The sequence below is a fragment of the Mytilus galloprovincialis genome, chromosome 4 (assembly GCF_965363235.1).
Source record: "Mytilus galloprovincialis chromosome 4, xbMytGall1.hap1.1, whole genome shotgun sequence".
Taxonomy (NCBI): Eukaryota; Metazoa; Mollusca; class Bivalvia; order Mytilida; family Mytilidae; genus Mytilus; species Mytilus galloprovincialis.
In genome coordinates this window covers 101120007-101145448 of record NC_134841.1, presented here as the reverse complement: position 1 = coordinate 101145448, position 25442 = coordinate 101120007, and the positions used below count along the sequence as shown (strand labels likewise).

At 32.5% G+C, this 25442-nt stretch overlaps 1 protein-coding gene across 2 annotated transcripts in view; it reads right to left on the bottom strand.

Annotated features, from left to right (window-relative positions):
• Window positions 1-23587, bottom strand: part of LOC143073627 (protein mono-ADP-ribosyltransferase PARP14-like) — a 35668-nt gene extending 12081 nt beyond the window's left edge. For both annotated transcript variants that reach the window (XM_076249306.1, XM_076249307.1), the window contains exons 1-13: window positions 23464-23587; window positions 18535-20221; window positions 17636-17890; window positions 14514-14753; window positions 11891-13618; window positions 9506-9940; window positions 8548-8807; window positions 6642-6875; window positions 3989-4210; window positions 3455-3512; window positions 2958-3122; window positions 2428-2493; window positions 158-337 (exon numbers count right to left, since the gene is read on the bottom strand). In XM_076249306.1, the coding sequence (XP_076105421.1) occupies window positions 158-337; window positions 2428-2493; window positions 2958-3122; window positions 3455-3512; window positions 3989-4210; window positions 6642-6875; window positions 8548-8807; window positions 9506-9940; window positions 11891-13618; window positions 14514-14753; window positions 17636-17890; window positions 18535-19963 (5272 nt within the window). In that variant the 5' untranslated portion in view covers window positions 19964-20221; window positions 23464-23587. The remainder of the gene's footprint in view (window positions 1-157; window positions 338-2427; window positions 2494-2957; window positions 3123-3454; window positions 3513-3988; window positions 4211-6641; window positions 6876-8547; window positions 8808-9505; window positions 9941-11890; window positions 13619-14513; window positions 14754-17635; window positions 17891-18534; window positions 20222-23463) is intronic.
• Between the last annotated feature and the right edge of the window lie 1855 nt (window positions 23588-25442).

The following is a 25442-nucleotide window of genomic DNA, read 5'->3' as shown; positions in this document are numbered from 1 at the left end:
GCAGGACAGATGGATGCACAGACGGACGGATGAACAGAGGAATGAATGAACGAACAGACGGACGCACAGACCAGAAAACATAATGCCCTTCTACTATCGTAGGTGGGGCATAAAAATAAAATTGTATAATTTTTTCAACAGGTTGTTTTTTTCTTACCTGTTCCTAATGCAGGTAGTGCCATTGTTGATAATTTTCTGTTCTCCGCTGCTGTGAGACATTTATCAACTGCAGCCTCCCAGCCAGACAAGGTAGACTGAGCAATGATGTGGAAAATATGTTTACAGTTCATTTTGCCACCAGAGGTCACTACCAACCCTTTGGATGTAGAACGTTCAGCTGCAAAAAACAAAATGTTCTTTAAGCCATTTCTTACTGATAACATACCAGCATATGTTGAAAATATTAAGCATTGTGTATAAGTTTCATAACATTTGGTTGAGGCAAACTTAAGTTAGAGAACAGAAACAAAAAAATTTAGCATTTTTTTCAATTGTAAAAGGTGTATAACTCTATAATGATCAAAGTGAAGCCACCAAAATTCAAACTCTGTCTGTGTTTTGTGTTATCTAGCATTGGTATAAGTTTCATAAGATTTGGTAGAGACAAACTAAAGTTAGAGAATGGAAACCAATTTTAGGACGTACAGACATACGTACAGATGGACAAGGGTAAAACTTAATGCCCCTTCCGCTATGGCAGGGACATAAAAATTATGATTTGTAGTAGTTGATAAAGAAAATTAATGTGAATGACAATTTAAAAATTGTACCTTTCAGACAAACAAGAAGAAGAACATTGATGGAGCAGTCATAACATTATGCCACAAAGTTGATTATTTCCCACAAGATGCGTGCCAATGTCTATGTCAAATATATATAAGAGTAATGATAGGCAACACAAATCTTTGAGGGTACAACCATTTGACTTATACATTTCAAAATTAAGGTTTAAACAAGATCAAAAAAGTTTCAAAAACATTAAAAGTTTGACCTTTGTGTCAAGGTTGAAGGTTATTCAGTATGTATCTACCGCCCCAACCTTATACATTTAGACTCCATGTTTCAAACTATAAGAGGAAAATATAAGAAAATAACAAAGTGTAGGCATCCACCTATATGCAAAAAATAATAGCCTCATGTCAGTTCTAAAAAGGGTTTGTTTTAATTAAAAAAATTAGTAACTACGCAGCACAATTTTTGTCTGAACTTTTTTATGAACTTACAAATTTGTAAGTGATTAGTGTTCTCTCAAATAAATGAAAGAATTTATTTAAGTACATGGTTAAACTTTTCACCCTCCCTTTCTTAATTAATTCATTTCACAAAGTTTTGCTTACGCCATTTTAACTTTTATACATTTATATAATTGTATATTTTTGCAGACATAAAAAGTTTTGAATTCCTTAAATACCAATAAAATTGAGAATGGAAATGGGGAATGTGTCAAAGAGACAACAACCCGACCAAATAAAAAACAACAGCAGAGGGTCACCAACAGGTCTTCAATGTAGCGAGAAATTCCCGCACCCGGAGGCGTCCTTCAGCTGGCCCCTAAACAAATATATACTAGTCCAGTGATAATGAACGCCATACCAATTTCCAAATTGTACACAAGAAACTAAAATTAAAATAATACAAGACTAACAAAGGCCAGAGGCTCCTGACTTGGGACAGGCGCAAAAATGCGGCGGGGTTAAACATGTTTGTGAGATCTCAACCCTTCCCCTATACCTCTAACCAATGTAGAAAAGTAAACGCATAACAATACGCACATTAAAATTCAGTTCAAGAGAAGTCCGAGTCTGATGTCAGAAGATGTAACCAAAGAAAATAAACAAAATGACAATAATACATAAATAACAACAGACTACTAGCAGTTAACTGACATGCCAGCTCCAGACTTCAATTAAACTGACTGAAAGATTATGATTTCATCATATGAACATCAGGCACAATCCTTCCCGTTAGGGGTTTAGTATCATACCATCATAACATATATGAGAAGAACATAACCCGTGTCATGCCAACAACTGTTTTTAGAATAAATGTGTTTAGTTTTAATTTAAATTTAGGTTAGGGGGAGGGTTTGGCACCATCTAACTAGTTTTACCCCACAACATTCTATATGTGCCTGTCCCAAGTCAGTAGCCTGTAATTCAGTGGTTCAAGTTTGTTGCTGTGCAACATATTTTTTTTTTTTTATTATTTTGTTTATAAATTAGTCCATTAGTTTTCTCATTTGAATTGTTTCTATTTGTTATTTCAGGTCCTTTTATAGCTGACAATGGGGTATGGGATTTCCTTATTATTGAAGGCTGTATGGTGATCTGTAGATGTAAATTTCAAGGTTCCATTTTATCTTTTGTTGAGAGTTGTCTCATTGGCAATCATACCACATCTTATTTTTATATTTTCTCACAATATTACCTTCCTGAACTAATTCTTTTTGTATATCTGAACCAGCAGCTGTTAGAATGGCTTTAGATACTGCACCTGTTTAAAACATTGACAGAATATTTGAAAACAAAGTTTACATACAATATATGACTATAGTACAAATTTGAATTATGAATTCGAAATTTAGTGCAAACATTCAAATTCCTTTTCCTCTGTGCCAAGTAGTTATCTGATTCAGTATCTAACAACTGTTTCGGATACTCAGCCTAAATATTTTGAACTTAGAACACATTAGATATCTGCCAATGAATCTAGACACCAATCTAGTCAAAAATACTATAAAAGGCTGGCACCTGATAAATTCGAGTGCAACAAAAACTGTTTCCATTTAAGATTAATTCACTTTATTTTTCCATTCTTGACCTGGGTTTCATGTTGGAAGAAAAGAAGCAAGTAAATTAACAAACTCTTTCGAATCCACAGACCTTTCCAAGTTTAAATTCTTAATGACCAAAAAAAATATGGAAAACCTAAACAGGAATTTATATGATATAAAATACCTTTAGATAAATCATAGGAGTGAGATGTAGTGTTGACTATTGCATCAGACTTTTCTCTGGTTATATCTCCACACTTAATTAGTACATCAATACTTCCAAGTTTGGTGGTACTTCCTTTACTGGGTACTGCTCTATCTTCATCTACAGATACTTTTGCATTGAGATCTAAAAAAAAAAAAACTTTATTCAAGAATTGTAAATTCATTGGGTTGTAAAAGTGTTGACCGAAGTACATTTTATATGAAGCGTGGTAATTATATAAAAATCTTAAAATTAATACACATTTTTGTACAGCTATAACCAAAAGTTGTTTCAATCTGTATGATATTGTATGCAAAATTGTATTTCAGGATTTACTTTGTAAAAATAACAATAATGACTTAATTTAAATTCAGGAATGCTGCATTTTCATTTATTTTCCACTTCAGAAAACATGGTAACAATAATAAAAAAGCATGCAGATTTTGCAAGAACACCTAAATAATATTTATTTATACCGGTATAGGTTTGGCTGCTTGTTTTACGTCTCACTTTTCTTTGTTCATCCTCAAAAGCCTACAAAATACATTTATATGTAATATGTAATATGTCAATCTACATATTATACATATCTTTGTCCTTCCAGACTGGTATGAATAATCAAGTATATTTATTTTTCATTTTTGTTATCTATCATACGATCGGTTGTACTTGTGCATGTTTCAAACCGGAAGTCTTATCTACGACTAAAAGTCAGTCTGATGACGGAATCAATATCAGGACTCCTTTTTTGTCGTTTTTCTCCAAAAATAACTCAATCTGAATAATCATAAGAATGGATGACAAATGCGACTATGCATGTTACCTATAGAACACAGTGGCATTGTGATTAATTTATCGTGGAAGGAAGAGAAGCGACACACAAAATGAGGTCTTCTCGTTTAATAGTATATATTTGCAACTGCTTCATCCAGTATTTGAACTCTAAACTTCATGAGTTTGGACCTTTGTCTCAGTAACTATAATTTTTTTCTATTTAAAAAAATACATACCCTAACGGCAGCAGTATCTTCAGGATAGATAACAAATTCCACACTCTTAATACTGGAATCTGGGACCTTTTGTTTGTACAACAGTACTATCTCAAACATTGTCTTGGCAACTATGTCAACAGGAAAGTTGAGTACTCCTGTACCAATAGCAGGAAAAGCTATGGATGTCATCTTATGGTCAGATGCTGAATTCATACACATGGCTATAAACATCTGAAGTATCTACAATGAAAATCAATTAACAAGGTTAATACTATTCTGCCATATTTGTGAACATAAAGTGCATCCAGAGAGTCAAACAAATTGTGTTTCAAAATATTGACACTGAAGAATGACAAATCAAGCATCCTGATTGGTTCATCAATAAAAAAATGTTGAGGAATTTTTTGTTTAATGTACATGTATCAAATAAATAAGGAAAATAAATATCTTCTAAAAGATAACCAGATGCTAGCTCCGCAGGGTGCAGCTTTATACGACCGCAGAGGTTGAACCCTGAAGGGTTGGGGCAAGTATGGACACAACATTCAAGCTGGATTCAGCTCTAAATTTGGATTGTGATTAAATAGTTGACACAGCATAGGTTTCTGACACAGAATGAATGTGGTCTAATGAACTTAAAATTTTTTTTTTGCCTTTGAGCAATTCACTATGCTGTTGAATATTAATCCTCTCAAAAAAATGTTTGAAGAAATTTTCTTTTTATTTATGAAATCTGAAATGAGAAAATTTACCCCCCCCCCCTTTTTTTTCACATCCCCCTTTCCCTTTTTCCAAAACTGATCTCAATTCAAATTTCTAATGGAGTTTGCAACAATAACTACTCATTTAAATACATCATAAAATATTAAAATGTAAAATAAAGTGCTTGTTATCACTGAATGGTAAAGATTGTTTTAATTTATCAGTTGGTAGTAAAAGTGAATATACATTGTATATTGTATAAAACAATGATTTAAGTTGATTCAACTACTATTCTGGACAAAGAAAGATAACTCCAATTGAAATATCAATTATATATATTGTATAAAACAATGATTTAAGTTGATTCAACTACTATTCTGGACAAAGAAAGGTAACTCCAATTGAAATTGCAATTAGATATTTCTTGCTATTGCACAATACTGTGCAATTGAAAATATTTGCTATTGCACAATACTGTGCAATTGAAGATTTCTTGCTATTGCACAATATTGTGCAATTGAAAATTTCTTGCTATTGCACAATACTGTGCAATTGAAGATTTCTTGCTATTGCTGAATACTGTGCAATTGAAAATTTCTTGTTATTGCACAATACTTAATATATTAATTTTGGATCCTGATTTGAACCAACTTGAAAACTGGGCCAATAATCAAAAATCTAAGTACATGTTTAGATTCAGCATATTAAAAAAGCCCAAGAATTCAATTTTTGTTAATATCAAACTTAGTTTAATTTTGGACCCTTTGGACTTTAATGTAGACCAATTTGAAAACGGGACCAAAAATTAAGAATCTACATACACAGTTAGATTTGGCATATCAAAGAACCCCAATTATTCAATTTTTGATGAAATCAAACAAAGCTTAATTTTGGACCCCGATTTGGACCAACTTGAAAACTGGGCCAATAATCAAAAATCTGAGTACATTTTTAGATTCAGCATATCAAAGAACCCCAAGGATTCAATTTTTGTTAAAATCAAACTAAGTTTAATTTTGGACCCTTTGGACCTTAATGTTGACCAATTTGAAAACGGGACCAAAAATTAAGAATCTACATACACAGTTAGATTCGGCATATCAAAGAACCCCAATTATTCAATTTTTGATGAAATCAAACGAAGTTCAATTTTGGACCCTTTGGGCCCCTTATTCCTAAACTGTTGGGACCAAAACTCCCAAAATCAAACCCAACCTTCCTTTTATGGTCATTAACCTTGTGTTTTAATTTCATAGATTTCTATTTACTTATACTAAAGTTATTGTGTGAAAACCAAGAATAATGCTGATTTTGGCCCTTTTTTGGCCCCTAATTCCTAAACTGTTGGAACCAAAACTCCCAAAATCAATCCCAACCTTCCTTTTGTGGTCATAAACCTTGTGTCAAAATTTCATAGATTTCTATTTACTTAAACTAAAGTTATAGTGCGAAAACCAAGAAAATGCTTATTTGGGCCCTTTTTGGCCCCTTATTCCTAAAATGTTGGGATGAAACTCCCAAAATCAATCCCAACCTACCTTTTGTGGTCATAAACCTTGTGTTAAAATTTCATAGATTTCTATTCACTTTTACTATAAAGTTAGAGTGCGAAAACTAAAAGTATTCGGACGACGACGACAATGACGACGACGACGACGCAGACGACGACGCCAACGTGATAGCAATATACGAGGAAAAATTAAAATTTTTGCGGTCGTATAAAAATACATGTTTTAACTCTAAAGACTGCATGTGATGTTGTATTTATTCAAATGCAATAATATATTTTAGTGTCCACACAAACAAAGGGAGCTAACACACCATGAACTTTATTCTTAACTTGACACTTATGCTGTCTAAACCATTTAAGGGAGATAATACACCATGGACTACATTCTTACCTCGACACAGAAACTTATGCTGTCCAAACTATCAAAGGGGCTTACACACCATATACTTTATTGCTTACCTTGACACTTTTGGTTTCCAAACCATCAAAGGGAGCTAACACACCATGGACTATATTCTTACAGGGCATATTTCCACCTGATGTTACAGCCACATTGTGGAAAGGTTGGAATGTACCTATGTACTGGTAAATCTCTGTTTGTATTATGTCTCCAGCAGCTCCCAGTATAGATTTTGACAATCTGCCACGTGACAGATCTAGACTATGACTCACTGAGTTAACAATCACATCAACCTGAAAACAAACAAGATCAATACATATAATCCAAAATCAATTTTCATTTTTGAGTACATGTGTATAGAAAACTTTGTCTTACATATGTTCAAAACCTTTCAAGAAAATCTTATCCTATAGTAATTTTGGACTAAGGAGTATCAGGCCATAGTCAATCATAATATCTATGGCTGATGTACAAGTGCATTCTAATGATATAACGTCTTATACAGATTATACACAGTCTGTCCAATGATATAACGTCTTATACAGATTATACACAGTCTGTCCAATGATATAACGTCTTATACAGATTATACACAGTCTGTCCAATGATATAACGTCTTATACAGATTATACACAGTCTGTCCAATGATATAACGTCTTATACAGATTATACACAGTCTGTCCAATGATATAACGTCTTATACAGATTATACACAGTCTGTCCAATGATATAACGTCTTATACAGATTATACACAGTCTGTCCAATGATATAACGTCTTATACGGATTATACACAGTCTGTTTAGGTGTATGTTATTCCAATGATATAACGTCTTATACAGATTATACACAGTCTGTTTAGGTGTATGTTATTCCAATGATATAACGTCTTATACAGATTATACACAGTCTGTTTAGGTGTACATGGACATCATGGGTTCAAGTGTTTTCATAAATTATCAAAATATTTCAATGTGTTATTAATGTTGCATCAGATAAAGAATAATGCATATCACTTTAATCAATATTATTAAAAAGAGATGGTGAAGATTGATAAAAAATCTATGTGAATTAAGCATTTTTTCTAACAGCGATCTTTTTGTATGTTGTCGTTTATCTAGACCTGTTCATTTTTTTGTCTTTTAAACTCCTTTATCTGATCTGTATAACATCAATTGATAACTGTTAACCAAAACATACTCAAACTTTTACCTTGATTACTTATTACAGACCTTCATCTAACATCTCAGTTCAGTCATACCAGCAGATTAACATAGATAAGAAACAAAGAAACAAATTTAAATGTATAAAAAAAGTAAGAGCAACCAAGACAACCAGAGGTTTTATTCAATTTGCAAAAATAACTTGCATTAAATTTTCATCTATACAGTATCTATACTACTAAAGGAAGAGACAAATTTCATTGAGCTGCAACTCCTCTGAAACCATACAATAATATTTGTGAAATGACATATAAATGTAGTGTTTTGCAATTCCTAAATTTGTCTTTGTAACAATCTTTTTTCCACATAAAACACCAATTTTTGAGAAATATCCAAATTCAGAGACCGTTATCACTTATGATGTGTTATACACTTTTGCAAATTCTCAGTCGATGTACAGCCCACAAATTTAGGTTATTTAATTAATTTTTTTTTCCAACCGAGATGAACAGGATCTTTTGAATTATGTTCCTCATTTTCATCTCATATAAGAACAAAAATGAAATGGAGTCATAAATTGATATTTTATTAACAATGTACTGGGTAATTTTTTTGGGCTCCTGTAAGATTCCAAATTTTTATAGCTATTGTATGAACTGTAGAAAAACTTGCAATACACATTTTATTCATGCCCATAATGCTATCTGATAATACACTGTTCTTACACACATAATAGTCACATTATAATGTCTTGATCTACCTTGCAGTGAGCTAGAACCTATGGTTATTTACTGATTACCTACCTTTCTCTGTGTGAGCAGACCTTTGACAACCTTTATAAAATCATCCTCAGATCCTGAGGAAGTGTCTCTGGATGCTGTATGATGGTTTGACCTATCTGAAGGGTAATCAGAAGTTGCCTCCCCTGAATGTGGATAGCGAATTGGATTGCTAGGTGCATCATTAGGTTGAGTGTCTGGATATCTGATTGGCTGTAAATCTGACTCAGAATCATGACCGGGATATTTGAGGGGTCGTTGTACATCTGGATAACGATGCTTGCCTGGAAAATTATAATGCATGTTATATCTTAATTTTAATACATGCAATATATATTCTATATGCCAGTTGCTTCATGATAACTAATTATAGTATTCTACTTTCAAACATGTTTACTATTTGTAATAATTTAACAAAATCCACTAGTAGAAAAAAGTATGTCTCTTTCTGAAAGTACTACCGGTACATTAATATATTGCTTTAAAATTGGAATTCATTTCATAATTATATTATACTATGGAAAAGAAATTCCAGCACACATGTGTATGAAAGTTTAAATTCTGATTTAACAGCATTCCTTTATATTTGATAATATATCTTATTTGAAGACTTTTATCCGGATTGAAAAAATCTACATAAAAATTATAATTTTCATAAATATTTCAGGTATGATTGGTACCTTTTCTGAACTACATCTACTGTCTAGGTAAAGTCAGTTTTGAAATTTATAAATGCTTTACTTTATGTAGGAATTATGGTTATAACTTGTTAACTTTGACCAAACAGTTATATCAAGATAAGCCCATGATAGCATCCAAAAAACTGGACACAAAAAATCCTACATTATGTCTTATGACTTATGAAATTACTGTTGAAATCAGATTCCAGAAATGCTGGAATATTAGTAGAATTTTTCAAAGATTATCTGAAACTTCTGCTCTATTTTATGGCTATCAAGGTCAAATGCTGAACTTTCAGTACCTTTTTCTGTCCTTTTTTCATTGCTATAAGCATCTTGTAATGCATCCTGGAATAATTTAATTGTTTCCCCGCTGATATCACATAGATATACTCCAGTAACAGTGGTCGTGCTGCCATTCTGATCAAAGTATTCCTTAATAGTCTCAACAATAGTGATGGTACAATCATCTAGGGGGTAACCAAATATTCCTCCACTCAACGCAGGAATTGCCACAGTCTTGTAGTTTCTCTGCTCCGTCAATGCCAAACATTGTAATACAGCAGCCTTGAGTAAGTTTCTTTCTCCTTGCTTTCCTCCTTTCCAGACAGGACCTACGGCATGGATTATCATCTTACACGGTAATTTACCGGGTTTGGAGTAGATGGCATCTCCGTCATGTACTCGACCATGTTTTTTTACATATTCATGGCATTCATCCTGCACAGTTTTTCCAGCTGTAAATACAGAATTATAAAAAAATACATTTTAAGGCAAGAAATAAGATCTAATAAAGGGAATCATATTTTAGATGTAATTTATAGTGGAGTATATAGTGCAGAACATCCAAATCTGAAATCCATCCTTTGAATAAAAAATTCATAACACAATAATTAACATGGAAAAGAGGTTCAATTGAATGCTTGTTATACTGTAAATTCATGGGCATCAATTTTCAATTTTAGCATTTGCCTTTGTATATAAATACTTTTGACAAATGAATCTCTCTTTAATAAACAACTTCACAGTCAATCATTTACCATATAAAAATAAGAAGATTATCTTCAACTTCATCCACCAAAGACTAACATACATCACAAAAATGTAAACTAAGAACTCTTTGGTTACCCGAATATTGACTAGGCAATCACTTACTGAACAAAACTTTTGTTAGCCAGCATTTGACTAAGAAATCTATGATAGCCATTCATGGACAAGGTGTTTAAATGACAAATTTTTGACTTAGAATTCTTTGACTTGCTAATTATGGACTGAAACACCTGACCCATAATCAATAATGACTGATAACAACTGTAACATAATTTGGTTAAAAGCTTAACCATAAACTGAAAATTCTAGTGATTCATACAGGGGTTCAAATTAGCGGTGGTCCGAGGTCCGCGACCTTCCAGTATTGCAATCGGACCTTCGTTTTGGTTACTAGTTACGCCCGACGGACCTTTGCATAGAAAGAAAGTAAACATTAACTTTGCCGATTTTTTTAACCAAAATGTTTTCCAAACGATCTCAATATTTATGTTCATCTTTATTATTCATGACAACGATGTTGATTTTGTTCAACCGCTATCTTTATACCGAAAATCGTAAGCATGTTATGTGTAAATCCGAGTAAAATCGTATCTGACTGACAAACACAACATTGAAAACAATGGATGCCATAAACTGGAAAACACCGGATCAGATTCCAGAGGCGGATAAGGGTAATTCCGGGTTTGCCGATCAAATTCAATAAAAAAAAAATAATAATTCCAGGCAGGTGACAAAATACATTGCTCAGCTGATGATAAAATAATTTAACAATAGAATTGAAAACCCAAAAGATATATGGAAAAGAAAGAAAAAGCAGGAAATATTTTATACAGAAACTCAAAATTACTTTTAGTTCACAAATTGTCATGTCAAAATTCAACATGTTCAATAAAATGTGACAGTAATTTTCTTTATTATTAATAAATGTTGATATTTCATATAGATATTTTTATAGTGTAAACATATTACTACAATTCCAAGAGATAATTTCTTCTAAATTTTGAAGGACCGCCCAGTAAAATCTTGAAGTTTCTTAATTTATTTTCACAGAGGAACCAAATAAATAGCTTTGAATTTGAACTACTACTTAAATTGTATACTCCGAAATGAACAATATAAAAAAGAGATACATATAGCCCTTTATATCATAGTGAAAACTACAAGACAACACCCACCCACCAACAGTGACACCATCCCCATATAAAAACAAGATAATGTGATTTTATTATAAATTGTTAGACAATTACATGTATAATTAAACATGTTTTACAACAGTTACTGACGATGAAACAAGTTAACCTAACACCAAAAGCACATAAATTTTGTATATTACTGAGTTATGAAATATTTCAAGTAAAAGTAGGACCTGGAATTTAGGCTGTGGACCTTTCAGTTTGGAGTGTCAAAGGTCCTGGACCTTCCAGTACCAAATGTTAATTTGAACCCCTGTCATAAAAATGATGGCATTGAATACCTGCATCTGCAATACTTTAGCTAAGCCTCCGCAATGGTCCATATCATTGCTAGCAGCATTTATAACATCTAATTACCTGCATCAGCAATAGCTTTAGCTAAGCCTTCATAATGGTCCATATCATTGTTAGCTGAAACAAACATTAATTATAACATCTAATTACCTGCATCAGCAATAGCTTTCGCTAAGCCTCCACAATGGTCCATATCATTGTTAGCTGCATTAACTATAGCATCTATGTCTAGCTGTGTAATATCTCCTTCCACCAGGTAAATCTTATGCACCTCGTCATGTATGAACACTCTCTTAACACCTGGTGCTGACAACCTCAATTCCCCACCTTTCTCAGCTCTCCTGGCTTTCTCTTCAGAATAATCCGTCTCTAGGAGTACCACAGAAGAATGTTTTTTACCTATGTCTACCGTTTCCTTTTTACCTGGCGGCGATAAAAAGTAGTCTCTTATTCCATAGGAATGGAGTTTGTGTTTGTCTGTATGAATAGTTTTTATCAAGGCATCCAGTTTATTGCTTGCCAGGGTAATACCTGTTTTATTTCCCTTTATTTCATAAGAATAATTTTGATTGTCTGAAGTAATTTTGACATCCATGCTTTTCAAAGTTTTTTCAATTTTCTGTATTTCTTTCTGATGGTTATGTCGAATATAAAGATGAATACCTTTATCACAATTGATTGTTTTTGTATGCCTGCAATGAAGTTTGGAAAAGTCATCTATTTCTTTCTGTATGTCTAACTTGATTTCTTGGAAGATGTACTTTGTTGCAGCTAACTGAATCCTTCCACGATCTGTTCTAACACAGAAGCAGTTCTCGTCTCGTTCTGCTAGTCTACCTTGAAGCTCTGTCCATTGAGAAGACTGAATAAAATCTTCATAATTTTCATCCACCACAAATTCATCCTCTAGAAATAGATCTTCAATGCATATTATGGCCCTTTCAGCTTCTTTTTTGGAGTTTGCATACATTTCACACACATGACCACGATCTATATTCCATGTAGCTATTATCTGCTTGGTTTTAGCTTCCTGGTACCAAACTTCCCTTGCACCCTTTTTGAATAGCAGATCCTTTTTTTGCTTGCTCATCTTGAAAGTCTTTACTGCAAAGGAGTTTGTGGTTTCACGCAGAAATAATTCAGCAGCTTGCATTGATTCAACATTCCCAGAAAGAGTTACCTCTCTTGCATCCAGATTACACTTCGCCTCTAAGCCAGGATATTTTTTTGAAACTACATCAAAATATTTCAATAGCCAAAGTAACTGTAACTTGTATTTTTTGAATGAAAGAACTTTAGTTGGTGTTGTTTCTGTATGTGAACTTCTCCCCTCTGAACGGGACACAATTTTCTGTATATCCAGATACAGTTCTTTAATAACATTTCTGTCACCGACCATCAAAATAATATTATTTTCCTTTTCCAAAATAACACAAGCTTTTTCCGGATCAGCTATGATCAAAGTTCGTAATCCTTTCACCACCTCACCCCAAGCCTCTGGTAAGGTCGTTATTCTCATTGTTGTCAATGTTGATATAAATTTCTCCGTACAATTGTTAATGTCTGTTTGCCACGATTCTACGGCTTTCTTTCCTTCAGACGTTGACAAATCTAGGTCACACACGATCTTAACCTCGTCATTCTCCATATCTTCTGGCCATTCAATGTGTCCATATAATCCCTCTAATTTCGTTTCAAAATCTTCCTTCATGTTTGGTAAATTTTTTATGAACTTCAAAATGTTGAAATCTGCTGAGATAATTTCTGGTTCTGGAATTTCTAGTGCTTTTCCTGGCTTTCCAAGAAATTTATAAAATAGGCAAACCTCCAAAGTTCTATCCCCAATCTTCTGAGTTTTGTCACATACCCTTCTAGCCACTAAAACATTTAAAAAATTGAAATTATGATGAAGTTATTAAATAGTATCATCATTATTTTAGTTTAAAACAAAATTAAAAAACATTTTGTACTTGATATTAAATATAAAATGAAGAGAATCAATCTGAATCAAATTAAGGGTTATCCTTACAACAACATGAAAATGAGATCCAACCCTTGGGATCAGTAAAAAGGTAATTATAACAAGTTGTACGACTTCGGTTTTATTTTAACACTTCACAAAATGCAAGCATTCAGGTGCACAATAGGTACCCCGATTGAAATCTGTGAATGGATCTGAATCCCTAGCAGCAGGTAAGGAAATGAAGGTAATGGTGGGTATGTAAAATCTGCATAGGATTCCTTAGGAGCATAACTCCTTTATATGAATAAAGAGAACTGATTTGTAGTACTAGTACCTTATATCACCATTAAAAAAGATAATGCTTACATACTTGTTGATATTTTGTACAGGTTTTAATTAAGATGTAACTAAACACTTAAAAGACTTGAGGATTGATCTTATTATCAAAAGTTCTGGTTCTCTTAAAATTTTCAAGGTTATATTGAGTCATGAAATTAAAGCAAATATCTGACAATAAAAGATAGCATCAGAGTCTTGAAAGTATCAAAGATGTCAGGGTTAATAAAAACATAACTTTTAGGTTTTTTATTTACAAATTTTATTTATTTTTGTTATTGGTTAAAGAGATGCAGCAGTTACATTTTAGACTTTTAAAGTTGTTACATGTAATTAAATATCTCTGGAGTATAATGAACCTGAGTCTGAATTTTACAAGTCATAATACTCATTAAATTCCAATCGGAAGATGGCCCTCTTTTACACACATAAAAACAAAATGCTTTAAAATAAATTGTATAAAAGATATCAAACCTTCTGGAGATGGAAATTTTATAACACAAGTATCACTATCATATTCCAATATCTCAGCATCCTCATGTCCACTGCTACGTCTCTCGTTCTCAAAATAATATCTCACTGTATCATTAGTTATCCCAGATCCATGACCTATACCAGATACCAGTACAGTTCTTGTAACTGGTACCCTTGAAACTGTTAAAGAACTGCCTTCTAGTGGTTTCGTTTGACAGCCATTTCTCAACTTGGTAAAATCTATATATATATATATATATAAAATATTGAAAACATAGTTGATAAGATAATAGACAATTATCACAATATTAACCAGATGCTCCGCAGCTTTATACGACCGCATAGGTTGAACCCTGAACGGTTGGGGCAAGTATGGACACAACATTCAAGCTGGATTCAGCTCTAAATTTGGATTGTGATTAAATAGTTGACACAGCATAGGTTTTGGACACAGAATGAATGTGGTCTAATGAACTTAAAATAATTTTTTTGTCTTTGAGCAATCACTATGCTGTTGAATATTAATCCTCTCAAAAAAATATTTGAAGAAATTTTCTTTTTATTTATGAAATCTGAAATGAGAAAAATTAACCCCCCCCCCACCATTTTTTTTTCACATCCCCCTTTCCCTTTTCTCAAAACTGATCTCAATTCAAATTTCTAATGGAGTTTGCAACAATAACTACTCATTTAAATACATCATAAAATATTAAAATGTAACAAAAAGTGCTTGTTATCACTGAATGGTAAAGAGTGTTTTAATTTATCAGTTGGTAGTAAAAGTGAATATACATTGTGCATTGTATAAAACAATGATTTAAGTTGATTCAACTACTATTCTGGACAAAGAAAGATAACTCCAATCAATTGAAAATTTCTTGCTATTGCACAATATTGTGCAATTAGATATTTCATGCTAGTGCACAATACTGTGCAATTGAAAATATTTGCTATTGCACAATACTGTGCAATTGAAGATTTCTTGCTATTGCACAATACTGTGCAATTGAACATTTTTTGCTATTGCACAATACTGTGCAATTGAAGATTTCTTGCTATTGCTGAATACTGTGCAATTGAAAATTTCTTGCTATTGCACAATACTTAATATAATAATTTTGTATCCTGATTTGAACCAACTTGAAAACTGGGCCCATAATCAAAAATCTAAGTACATGATTAAATTCAGCATATCAAAAAAGCCAAAGAATTCAATTTTTATTAAAATCAAACTTAGTTTAATTTTGGACCCTTTGGTATTTAATGTAGACCAATTTGAAAACGGGACTAAAAATTAAGAATCTACATACACAGTTAGATTTGGCATATCAAAGAACCCCAATTATTCAATTTTTGATGAAATCAAACAAAGTTTAATTTTGGACCCCGATTTGGACCAACTTGAAAACTGGGCCAATAATCAAAAATCTAAGTACATTTTTAGATTCAGCATATCTAAGAACCCCAAGGATTCAATTTTTGTTAAAATCAAACTAAGTTTAATTTTGGACCCTTTGGACCTTAATGTAGACCAATTGGAAAACGGGACCAAAAATTAAGAATCTACATACGCTGTTAGATCCGGCATATCAAAGAACCCCAATTATTCAATTTTTGATGAAATCAAACAAAGTTCAATTTTGGACCCTTTGGGCCCCTTATTCCTAAAAACCTGTTGGGACCAAAACTCCCAAAATCAAACCCAACCTTTCTTTTATGGTCATAAACCTGGTGTTTAAATTTCAAAGATTTCTATTTACTTATACTAAAGTTATGGTGCGAAAACCAAGAATAATGCTTACTTGGGCCCCTTTTTGGCCCCTAATTCCTAAACTGTTCAGACCTCAACTCCCAAAATCAATCCCAACCTTCCTTTTGTGGTCATAAACCTTGTGTTTAAATTTCATTGATTTCTATTTACTTATACTAAAGTTATTGTGCGAAAACCAAGAATAATGCTTATTTGGGCCCTTTTTTGGCCCCTAATTCCTAAACTGTTTGAACTAAAACTCCCAAAATCAATCCCAACCTTCCTTTTGTGGTCATAAACCTTGTGTCAAAATTTCATAGATTTCTATTTACTTAAACTAAAGTTATAGTGCGAAAACCAAGAAAATGCTTATTTGGGCCCTTTTTGGCCCCTAATTCCTAAAATTTTGGGACCAAAACTCCCAAAATCAATCCCAACCTTCCTTTTGTGGTTATAAACCTTGTGTTAAAATTTCATAGATTTCTATTCACTTTTACTAAAGTTAGAGTGGGAAAAACTAAAAGTATTAGGACGACGACGACGACGACGACGCAAGACGCAAGACAACGCAGGACGACGACGCCAACGTGATAGCAATATACGACGAAAAATTAAAATTTTTGCGGTCGTATAAAAATAAAAACAACACAACTCATTTCTAGAATACTTTTACTGTAAGTTGTTTGCTTCTTTTCACATTCAAAGCTTTAGTTTCTATTACGTATAATAATTATACATTTCTAAACATGCTAAAGCTTTGTTCATTTCATCTAACCTAAAGTATTAAACGTGTGATTTCTTAATGGAGTAATATCTATTGTTACCATGAATTTGAATAGAGAGAAATGTGTGGTTTATGTTGATAATGTATTGGAGAAGGAATTCAAACACTGTGTAATTTCAGGAATTATTGTGTGCGATTATTATTGTGATTTTAACATGACAGACTAAAATTTGAGAAATGTTATTGTCATTTCAGAAAAAGCTGCATACAAACATATGTGTCAAATTTTAGAATGTGATTTTATTATTGAAATACTCACCAAGACCCATTATTTGCAATAATTCCGACCTCAAAATAATTTCTGAATTTACAATAACACTAATAACCACAGTACATGTGTCTATATAGTATTTCAAGCTTTTTTGTCTTCTAGTCATTTTTGAATTTGGTATGGTCTGTTTTTATTTGACTTGTGTCTGTAATCCAGCAGTTTTGAATGGTTGCTGTCTGCCATAAAATTAGCATTTAAAGATATAACAAAAGACTCTAAAACACTAACTGTACTAGTTTCAGTAAGATGGTAGAAGAGGATATATATGTGTATTCACCCAAATTTATATACAGGTGAAAATGATAATAAACACCTACCAACTTTGTCTTCAAATGTAATGAGAGCAGAAGTTTTATCTGTTCCATAACTAATGTTGGTTGGTTCAGTACCAGACTTTACTTCCATATAGTCATTCAAACAGTCCTCCGTTGTAGTATTCATCACTCCAGTTACAAAAACCTTCTCTTCCTCTAACAATCTACACATGTCAGCCTCTTGTTCTATCACATGTATTTCTAGTTCTACATCAGACACTTTGTGAACATCTTGTTTTTTCAATACATTAGCTGCACCTTTGATTAAAATAGTCAATATTTTCATTATTTAAAATTGTAAAATTTTATTAGTAATTGCTTTCATACTAAAATATTTTAGTTTTGAAAAAAAAAACACAACTAAAACTTTTCTTATTTTTTGAAGTCATTTGTTTACTCTATTTTCCTTCCTTGTAAAATATTTTTCCATGTGGATAACTCATTATTTAGAACCTGGCTCTATGCTTGTAAGTAACTCTTGAATTAACCCTTTAAAGGGGCTATATGTGACCTTTGAAAAGTAATATTCTGCTCAATCAGTGCCATCTTTCCCACAGATGATCCCACTACACAGAACCAACTTTACAAATATTGTTTAATTGGTTAATACCTTAAAGACACATCACATATTTGTCACTGGGTATAGATTTAAGCAAATGAGAATCAATCAATCAATCAATATACATACATATTTAACAATGGTTTGTGTTTCTCTAATAACTAAATAGCTGAATATATCAGTAGAAAACAGTTCTGGCATTCTTCTGTATTTGAAAGTACTGTGAATAACAGGGGTGCGTCCCATCTTCCTTTTTACATCTTTAATATCATTTTAATACATTATTATTTATAAACAGTTATAACTATGTCCAATATGACATACCTTATAAGAAGTAACTTACTTTCATTGTCTTTGAATTCTACAACAGCAACTCCTGTATCAGGACTGAAATCCATTTCTTCTATTTCTCCACCACCAGACTTTCTGCTATTTTCAAAATAGTATCTCAGTGTATATTCTGAGATGTCCCCTGTAAATGTAATTACAATCTTGCTCCCTTGGGTGCTTGCTTTATCTGGTACCATTTTATTGTCAGCCAGTTCTTTGTCTGGATAAGGTTTATCATTATTTGTAGTTGCTGTCCGGGAAGTTTTATCAGGATTTATTTCACTCTCAAACTGTTCGTTTTCTCCTTCTTTTTTATTTGTAGGCGAGACAGGCAACTTTGAAGTGTCTGAACTTAAATCTGTTATCGAGTTATCTCCCCTTCTTCCATTAAAGTCTGGTTGTTGGTAACCAGTTGATGGAGGAGGGGACAAAGGAGACACATGGAAACCAGTGTAAGGTGGGGATAACGGATAAGGGTGATAAGGCTGAGGCAATCCAGGTTGATGAAGAGCACCCACATTATAATACGGATAATTGGGTGGCATGAATTGAAATTGACCCCACTGGCCCACTCTTCCTGGATTATAATTAACTGCACTAACTGGTTTGATTGGTACTGATGGATGTTCTTTACTTTCCATCTTATTTTGTACAGTCTCATCTTCAACCTGATTTACAGCTTTTACATTTTGTTTTTCTGCACTTTCTAAATTAAATCTATTATCTACAATCAGAGACTTATTTGACTCTTTTACACTATCATGAGTGTTACTTTCAGATTCTTTACTTTCATTGTGCATATTTGTTTGTAATTGTACATCTCCTTCACCAGATACTTGAGAATCGTTACTTTTATCCACTAATTTATCTTCCTGTGTAGTATCCTCATTCATGGCCTTAGTTACTTCACTCACGTTTGACTCACACATTTCAGATTTTACATGACATGTTCCGTCTAGTCTTAACTTTGTAGTAAATGTACTTGAGCATTCATCATCATCCATCTTTTTCCATTTACTGTTTTCTTTCTCTTTTGAGATTTCCATTTGTTTCACTTCCCTATTTTGATTTTTACCCTTTTTTTCTGTTTCCTCTGCCATGTGACCATCTATTTCTGTCTGCTTTATAATATTTCCACTTCCATCTTTATCTGATTCAAATCTAAAATTATCGAGTTTTGTTTCTGTTTCCTTATCTTGACCTAAACCACAAATAGAAACTTGTGATTCATGATTGATCCCATCAGCCTTGTGTTCGCCATTGTTTCTTTCTTCATTACATCCATCTATTGAAATATCATCTATAACTTCTTCCTCCACACCATCCTCAATGTTCTCTTGATGACCTTGATCTTCATGATGACCTTCAGAAGGATCACTATGGTCTATCTGCTCACCCTCAGATTCTATGCTAAAAGATTTTCCTATATTGGAGATACTCATTGATGGTATGGCATAGGGTGGTACATAAACGTCAGGACCATCATCATCAGAACTAAGTGATGAATCTTCATTTAATGTATAGGGAATAGCAGATATCACTGGATTGGCAGAGAATGTTGTAAATGTTCATCATTTGTTTTTTCTGTAGTGTTGTCCATCTTTTCTCTTCTGCCACTAATTTTTATCTTCAGTTATATCAGGTTGTAAAAGGCTTCAAGATTGGAACACACTATGTTCTTCGTTATGATTGTCTGCAATCTGTTGAAATAAAATTCATCAAATTATATTTGAGAACATTAGCTAAATTTATAAAAATGTATTTCTAAAATTTCATTTCCAACAAAGATTCAAAAATAATAATTTAGGGGGAAAAAATTCAACTATAGATATAGGAAGATGTGGTGTGTCAGTGCCAATGAGACAACTCTCCATCCAAATAACAATTTAAAAAAGTAAACCATTATAGGTCAATGTACGGCCTTCAACACAGAGCCTTGGCTCACACCGAACAACAAGCTATAAAGGGCCCCAAAATTACTAGTATAAAGAGCTTAACAAAAATCTACATGTATATGGCATCATTTCTAATTTGTAGGCCACCCAATTAGTACAAAATAAGGTATTTAAAGGATGTTTGATATGCCATATAAGAATAAAAAGAGTTCTTCAGATAACTAAATTAAATAAAAATGATACAGCAACCTAGAAATAAACTCATCCTAGATTCCAGACATTTTGTACAGACAAGACCCATATGATATACATCAGACAAAAAACTCATCAGTGACTCTCTAATCAAAAATTTTAAAGAGGCCAAAGTTGAGGACCAAATCAAAATTGGCAAATGTCTGTCTGAATGTACAGCAGGCTAAAAGTCTGACAATCTTAAGGTCAAGTTGCAGTAATTGGGCTATGTTACACTAATTTGTTTTAGTTGTTCACTTACCATGCAAACAATATACTTAAAGATGACCATTTTACCCTGTTTACCAAAAGTAAAATGAAGGCTAGAGTTGATTTACCTGCTGGATTAACTAAGTTCTGGATAAACTACATCTATGAAATTTAGTCCTTTTACATGTATGATAAGGAGATGCGTTATTATTGCCAAATGAGACCACTATCCACCAGAGTCCATATGAAGTGGATGTAATCATTTATAGGCTTCAAGAATGAAAAAACCCATATAACATTTACTTGTAAAAATTATACATAAGGAAATATAGATTTAAATTTTAAAATATGTCTTAAGGAGGAAATAATTATGACAGTCTAATTATACTCTCATATCTATGTTACAATCTAATTCTCAAGTGCTGATTTAATTCATGGGATAAGATATGGACAAATCATGATAAATTTTCGGTAATTGATGTAGGGAATCAACCGTAGCAAAATATCTGTTAATTCCAACTTGAGCAACAAAACCATTTTAAAAAAAGTTAACAATATTCTGTACCATTATTTTGAGTAATTTTAATGTTTGCCCATTGGTTTGAGTAATTGTTATGTTTGCCCATTGGTTTTTGAAGAGGGAAAAATTCTTAGATTTATAAAAAAAAAATACAATAAAGAGTGTTATGATTCATTCATAACAAGAATGTGTCCATAGTACACAAATGCCCCACTCGCACTATCATTTTCTATGTTCAGTGGACCGTGAAATTGGGGTCAAAACTTTAATTTGGAATTAAAATTATAAAGATCATATCATAGGGAACATGTGTACTAAGTTTTAAGTTGATGTAACTTTAACTTCATCAAAAACTACCGTGACCAAAAACTTTAACCTGAACTTCGCACTATCATTTTCTATGTTCAGTGGACCATGAAATTGGGGTCAAAACTATAATTTGGCATTAAAATTAGAAAAATCATATCATGGGGAACAAGTGTACTAAGTTTCAAGTTGATTGGACTTCAACTTCTTCAAAAACTACCTTGACCAAAAACTTTAACCTGAAGCGGACAGACGAACGGAGGCACAGACCAGAAAACATAATGCCCCTCTACTATCGTAGGTGGGGCATAAAAATGAAAATGTAAATGGGGAATGTGCACCCAGAGGCATCCTTTAGCTGGCCCCTTAACAAATATGTATACTAGTTCAGTGATAATGGACGTCATACTCCAAATTATACGCAAGAAAATAAACAAAATGACAATAATTCATGAATAACAAAAGACTATAAGCAGTTAGTTACTATAAACATGCCAGCTCCAGACATCTATTAAACTGATTGAAAGATTCTGTCTATGTCATACTATACAATGTATATGAATATGAATATCAGGCACAATCCCTCCCGTTAGGAGTTTAGTATTATACCATCATGACTATTTACTGTCCTCTAATCTCTTCTTCAGAATGCAAGGTTCCAACCCTACATTTGAGATGCATCAGGATAGCACTTGCAGAGTTCTCAAAATCTTTTTTCCCCTGGTGATCCTTGAATAAAATCCTCCCTATTGTTCCTAAATTTTGCAAAATACTAAAATTGTGTTAGTCATTTGCAAAATTTTGGCAGTCAAAACCTTGGGACTATCACTCTGTGAGAACTGTGCACTTGAGACTCACAAAATTCGCTTCATATTAAACACACCAATTCCAAATAATCTTCAATTAATTTGTAAATAGGAATTTGTCCCTTGTAATGATCAATGAATCTGAAAACACATCACACAACATTATAGCACGATTACATATGAACAAATGATTACAATAGTTCGGACTTGTAGTTCCTGAGAAAAAATGCAATTGAAATTCATGGGATGGAAGGACTGTTGACATGCATCAGACATACAGTCAGAGGTAAAACAGTATTATCAAAATCAAATCAAATCAAATATTTTATTGTCATATAAACTTTACTGTGAGTATGTGACCAACATATATTAACACAATAAACACAATAAACATACATATTAAACATACACAATAACAACAGCATCAAAATTGTTTTTTTTAACAACAAACAAGTTGTTAAGAGTCCCCTGCCCTCAGTTCTAATGACTTTTTCAAGAAGGATCCTAACTTATTTGTTTGTAAAGGCGATAATGGATTTAGTAAATATTGAATTTTTTCTTCTTCATTTAAATTATTAAAGTTATTATTTTCAGTACATATGTGATGAAAAAAATCATTTCATGACCCGCTGAGCAGGTCCCACGGCCCCGGCTTGTCTGGCGAAACAGCCGTTGGATGTCAGATTAATCTCGGACTACCCTATTTGATAAGGGACTTTCTGTTTTGAATTTTCCTTGGATTTTTATATTTTTGTTATATTACTTTTTACTATGAATGAAACATTTAACATACTAATCAGGTCAAGTATCGAACTGAGTTGTGTAATAATCAGATAGTGTTTCCTGCATATATATATATATATATGTGTGTACAATATAAAACTGACAGGAAAACATAAAAGTGACAACATTGTCATCACTTAAGGTTCATAAATACGTCTTTTTCTTGGTCATAGATTAACGGCATTACCTACCATAGAAATAGTGTGACAAAACGTAGTTTTCTTTCAGTCTGTTTTTGTTATCATGACACACAGGGTTGAACAGATCAATCTCAGAAAACTAAATTCTACTTTCGGTTTCACTTTGTAGGTTTACGTCTGGGTATTTTGCAAGGTCGTTTCGTAACCTGGTAGTTTCGTACCCTAGTTGTTTCGTAACTAGCTATAGGTTGTCTCCTAACTAAGAAGTGTCGACTCGTTACCTTATTAGTCCAGTCAATCTAGCATAAATTTGACCCTAACCCGAAAGTAATTGCAACAGAAGATTTTAAAGTTGTAATCTTTAGCATTATACCCCAAATGTACACATAAAAAAGTCCCATAAAATCTAACTTGAGGAAAACTAAAAAAATCACCATTTAAAATTCCTATGGAGATTTGCATTGAAAAGGGAGATAACTCTTGCAAAAAAGACAGTAATATCAATTAAAATTGATACAAAATTATATTTTTACCACTTCTGTTCATCAGAATGTATGTATTCTTGATTTTTTAGCGGTCTTTAGATTATAACAAAAAACTCTAAAGGTGTTTTCATATCTTTTATCAAGCTATAATCTCGATTTCGTAATTCATTAGTTCACCATTTATTGAATTTTTCAACATGTCAAGGTAAAGAATCGCAAATTTAATCAAAATAATTAAGCATGTATTCTTCTTTTTGTGGTTTAAAGTTTCTTAAGATAGGTAAGTTGCTGAAAAAATATAATATGCAGGTATAAACAATACCATTTTTTCACATTTTTTTTTCAAAATGGTCACAAAGCTTCAAACTTGCAATTTCTTTAATGAAAAATGCACGAAAAAAATAAAACTACCCATAACATTTCGGTTTTATACATTTCATGAGTAGAAGATTATATAATTTAGTCAAATACAAACTTACAACCCAATCAAAGTATCATACTATACCTAAATTTCAAGAAAAACAACCAAAAACTTACCGAAAATGACTCATATTTGTAAGAGTTATCTCCCCTTCCAATGTTAATTTCCATAGGAAATTAAAAATGTTGATTTTGAGTTTTCCTTTAGTTACATTTTATGGGACTTTTTTCTGTGTATATAAAGGTCATAATGCTATAGATTAGAACTAAAACATTTTCTGTTGCAATTAGTTTGAGGTAAAATCTTAGTTTGACTGGACTATATGTTGTTATGAACTATTATAGGTATTCACTATTGGAAGAAATGTTTAATAATTATAATATACTAAAAAGTTAATAACTTAAATTTTGAACCACAATTGTAAAAGGAGTAGAATAAGGCCCTTATTTGACCCTAACAATACGGCAAATTTTAAAATCAGTTGCAATACGATTAACAATAAGATTAACGCAAAAGATCGGAATGAGACACACACAAAAAAACTAATTTAAAGACAATAGACACAAACCACCACCAAAATAAGAGAATTTGCAATTACTGGAAATTTGCTCAAAGCTAATAACAACTAGAACTGAAATAAATCTTGTTCTGCCAGATTGAGTGATCAAACAGTACACAACGCGCGGCAAAGGATTTATATAAAAAAAGAAAACAGTCCGAGAAACGTCTAGTTTACGTTTTATATAGATATAAGAAGATGTGGTATTAGTGCCGGTGAGACAACTCTTCATCCAAATCAAAATTTGTAAATGTAAAGTTAACCATTATTATAACGTCAAAGTACGGTCTTCAACACGGAGCCTTGGCTCAAACCGAACAGAAAGCTATAAAGGGTCCCCAAAAAATGACTAGTGTAAAACCATTTAAAAAAAAAGGTATACTTGCATATATATCTATATACAATGGAAGTTTTTGAAAGTGGCCCGAACGTTGTGACCATCGAAATCTTGCAATAGAAATACTAGTTAGGACCAGAAGATTTTAATAAACAGCCAGTGAAGGAGGGCGATATTCTGAAGCGTTTTTTTTTTAATTATTGGTCACTCATGTTTAGAAAGAAGGGG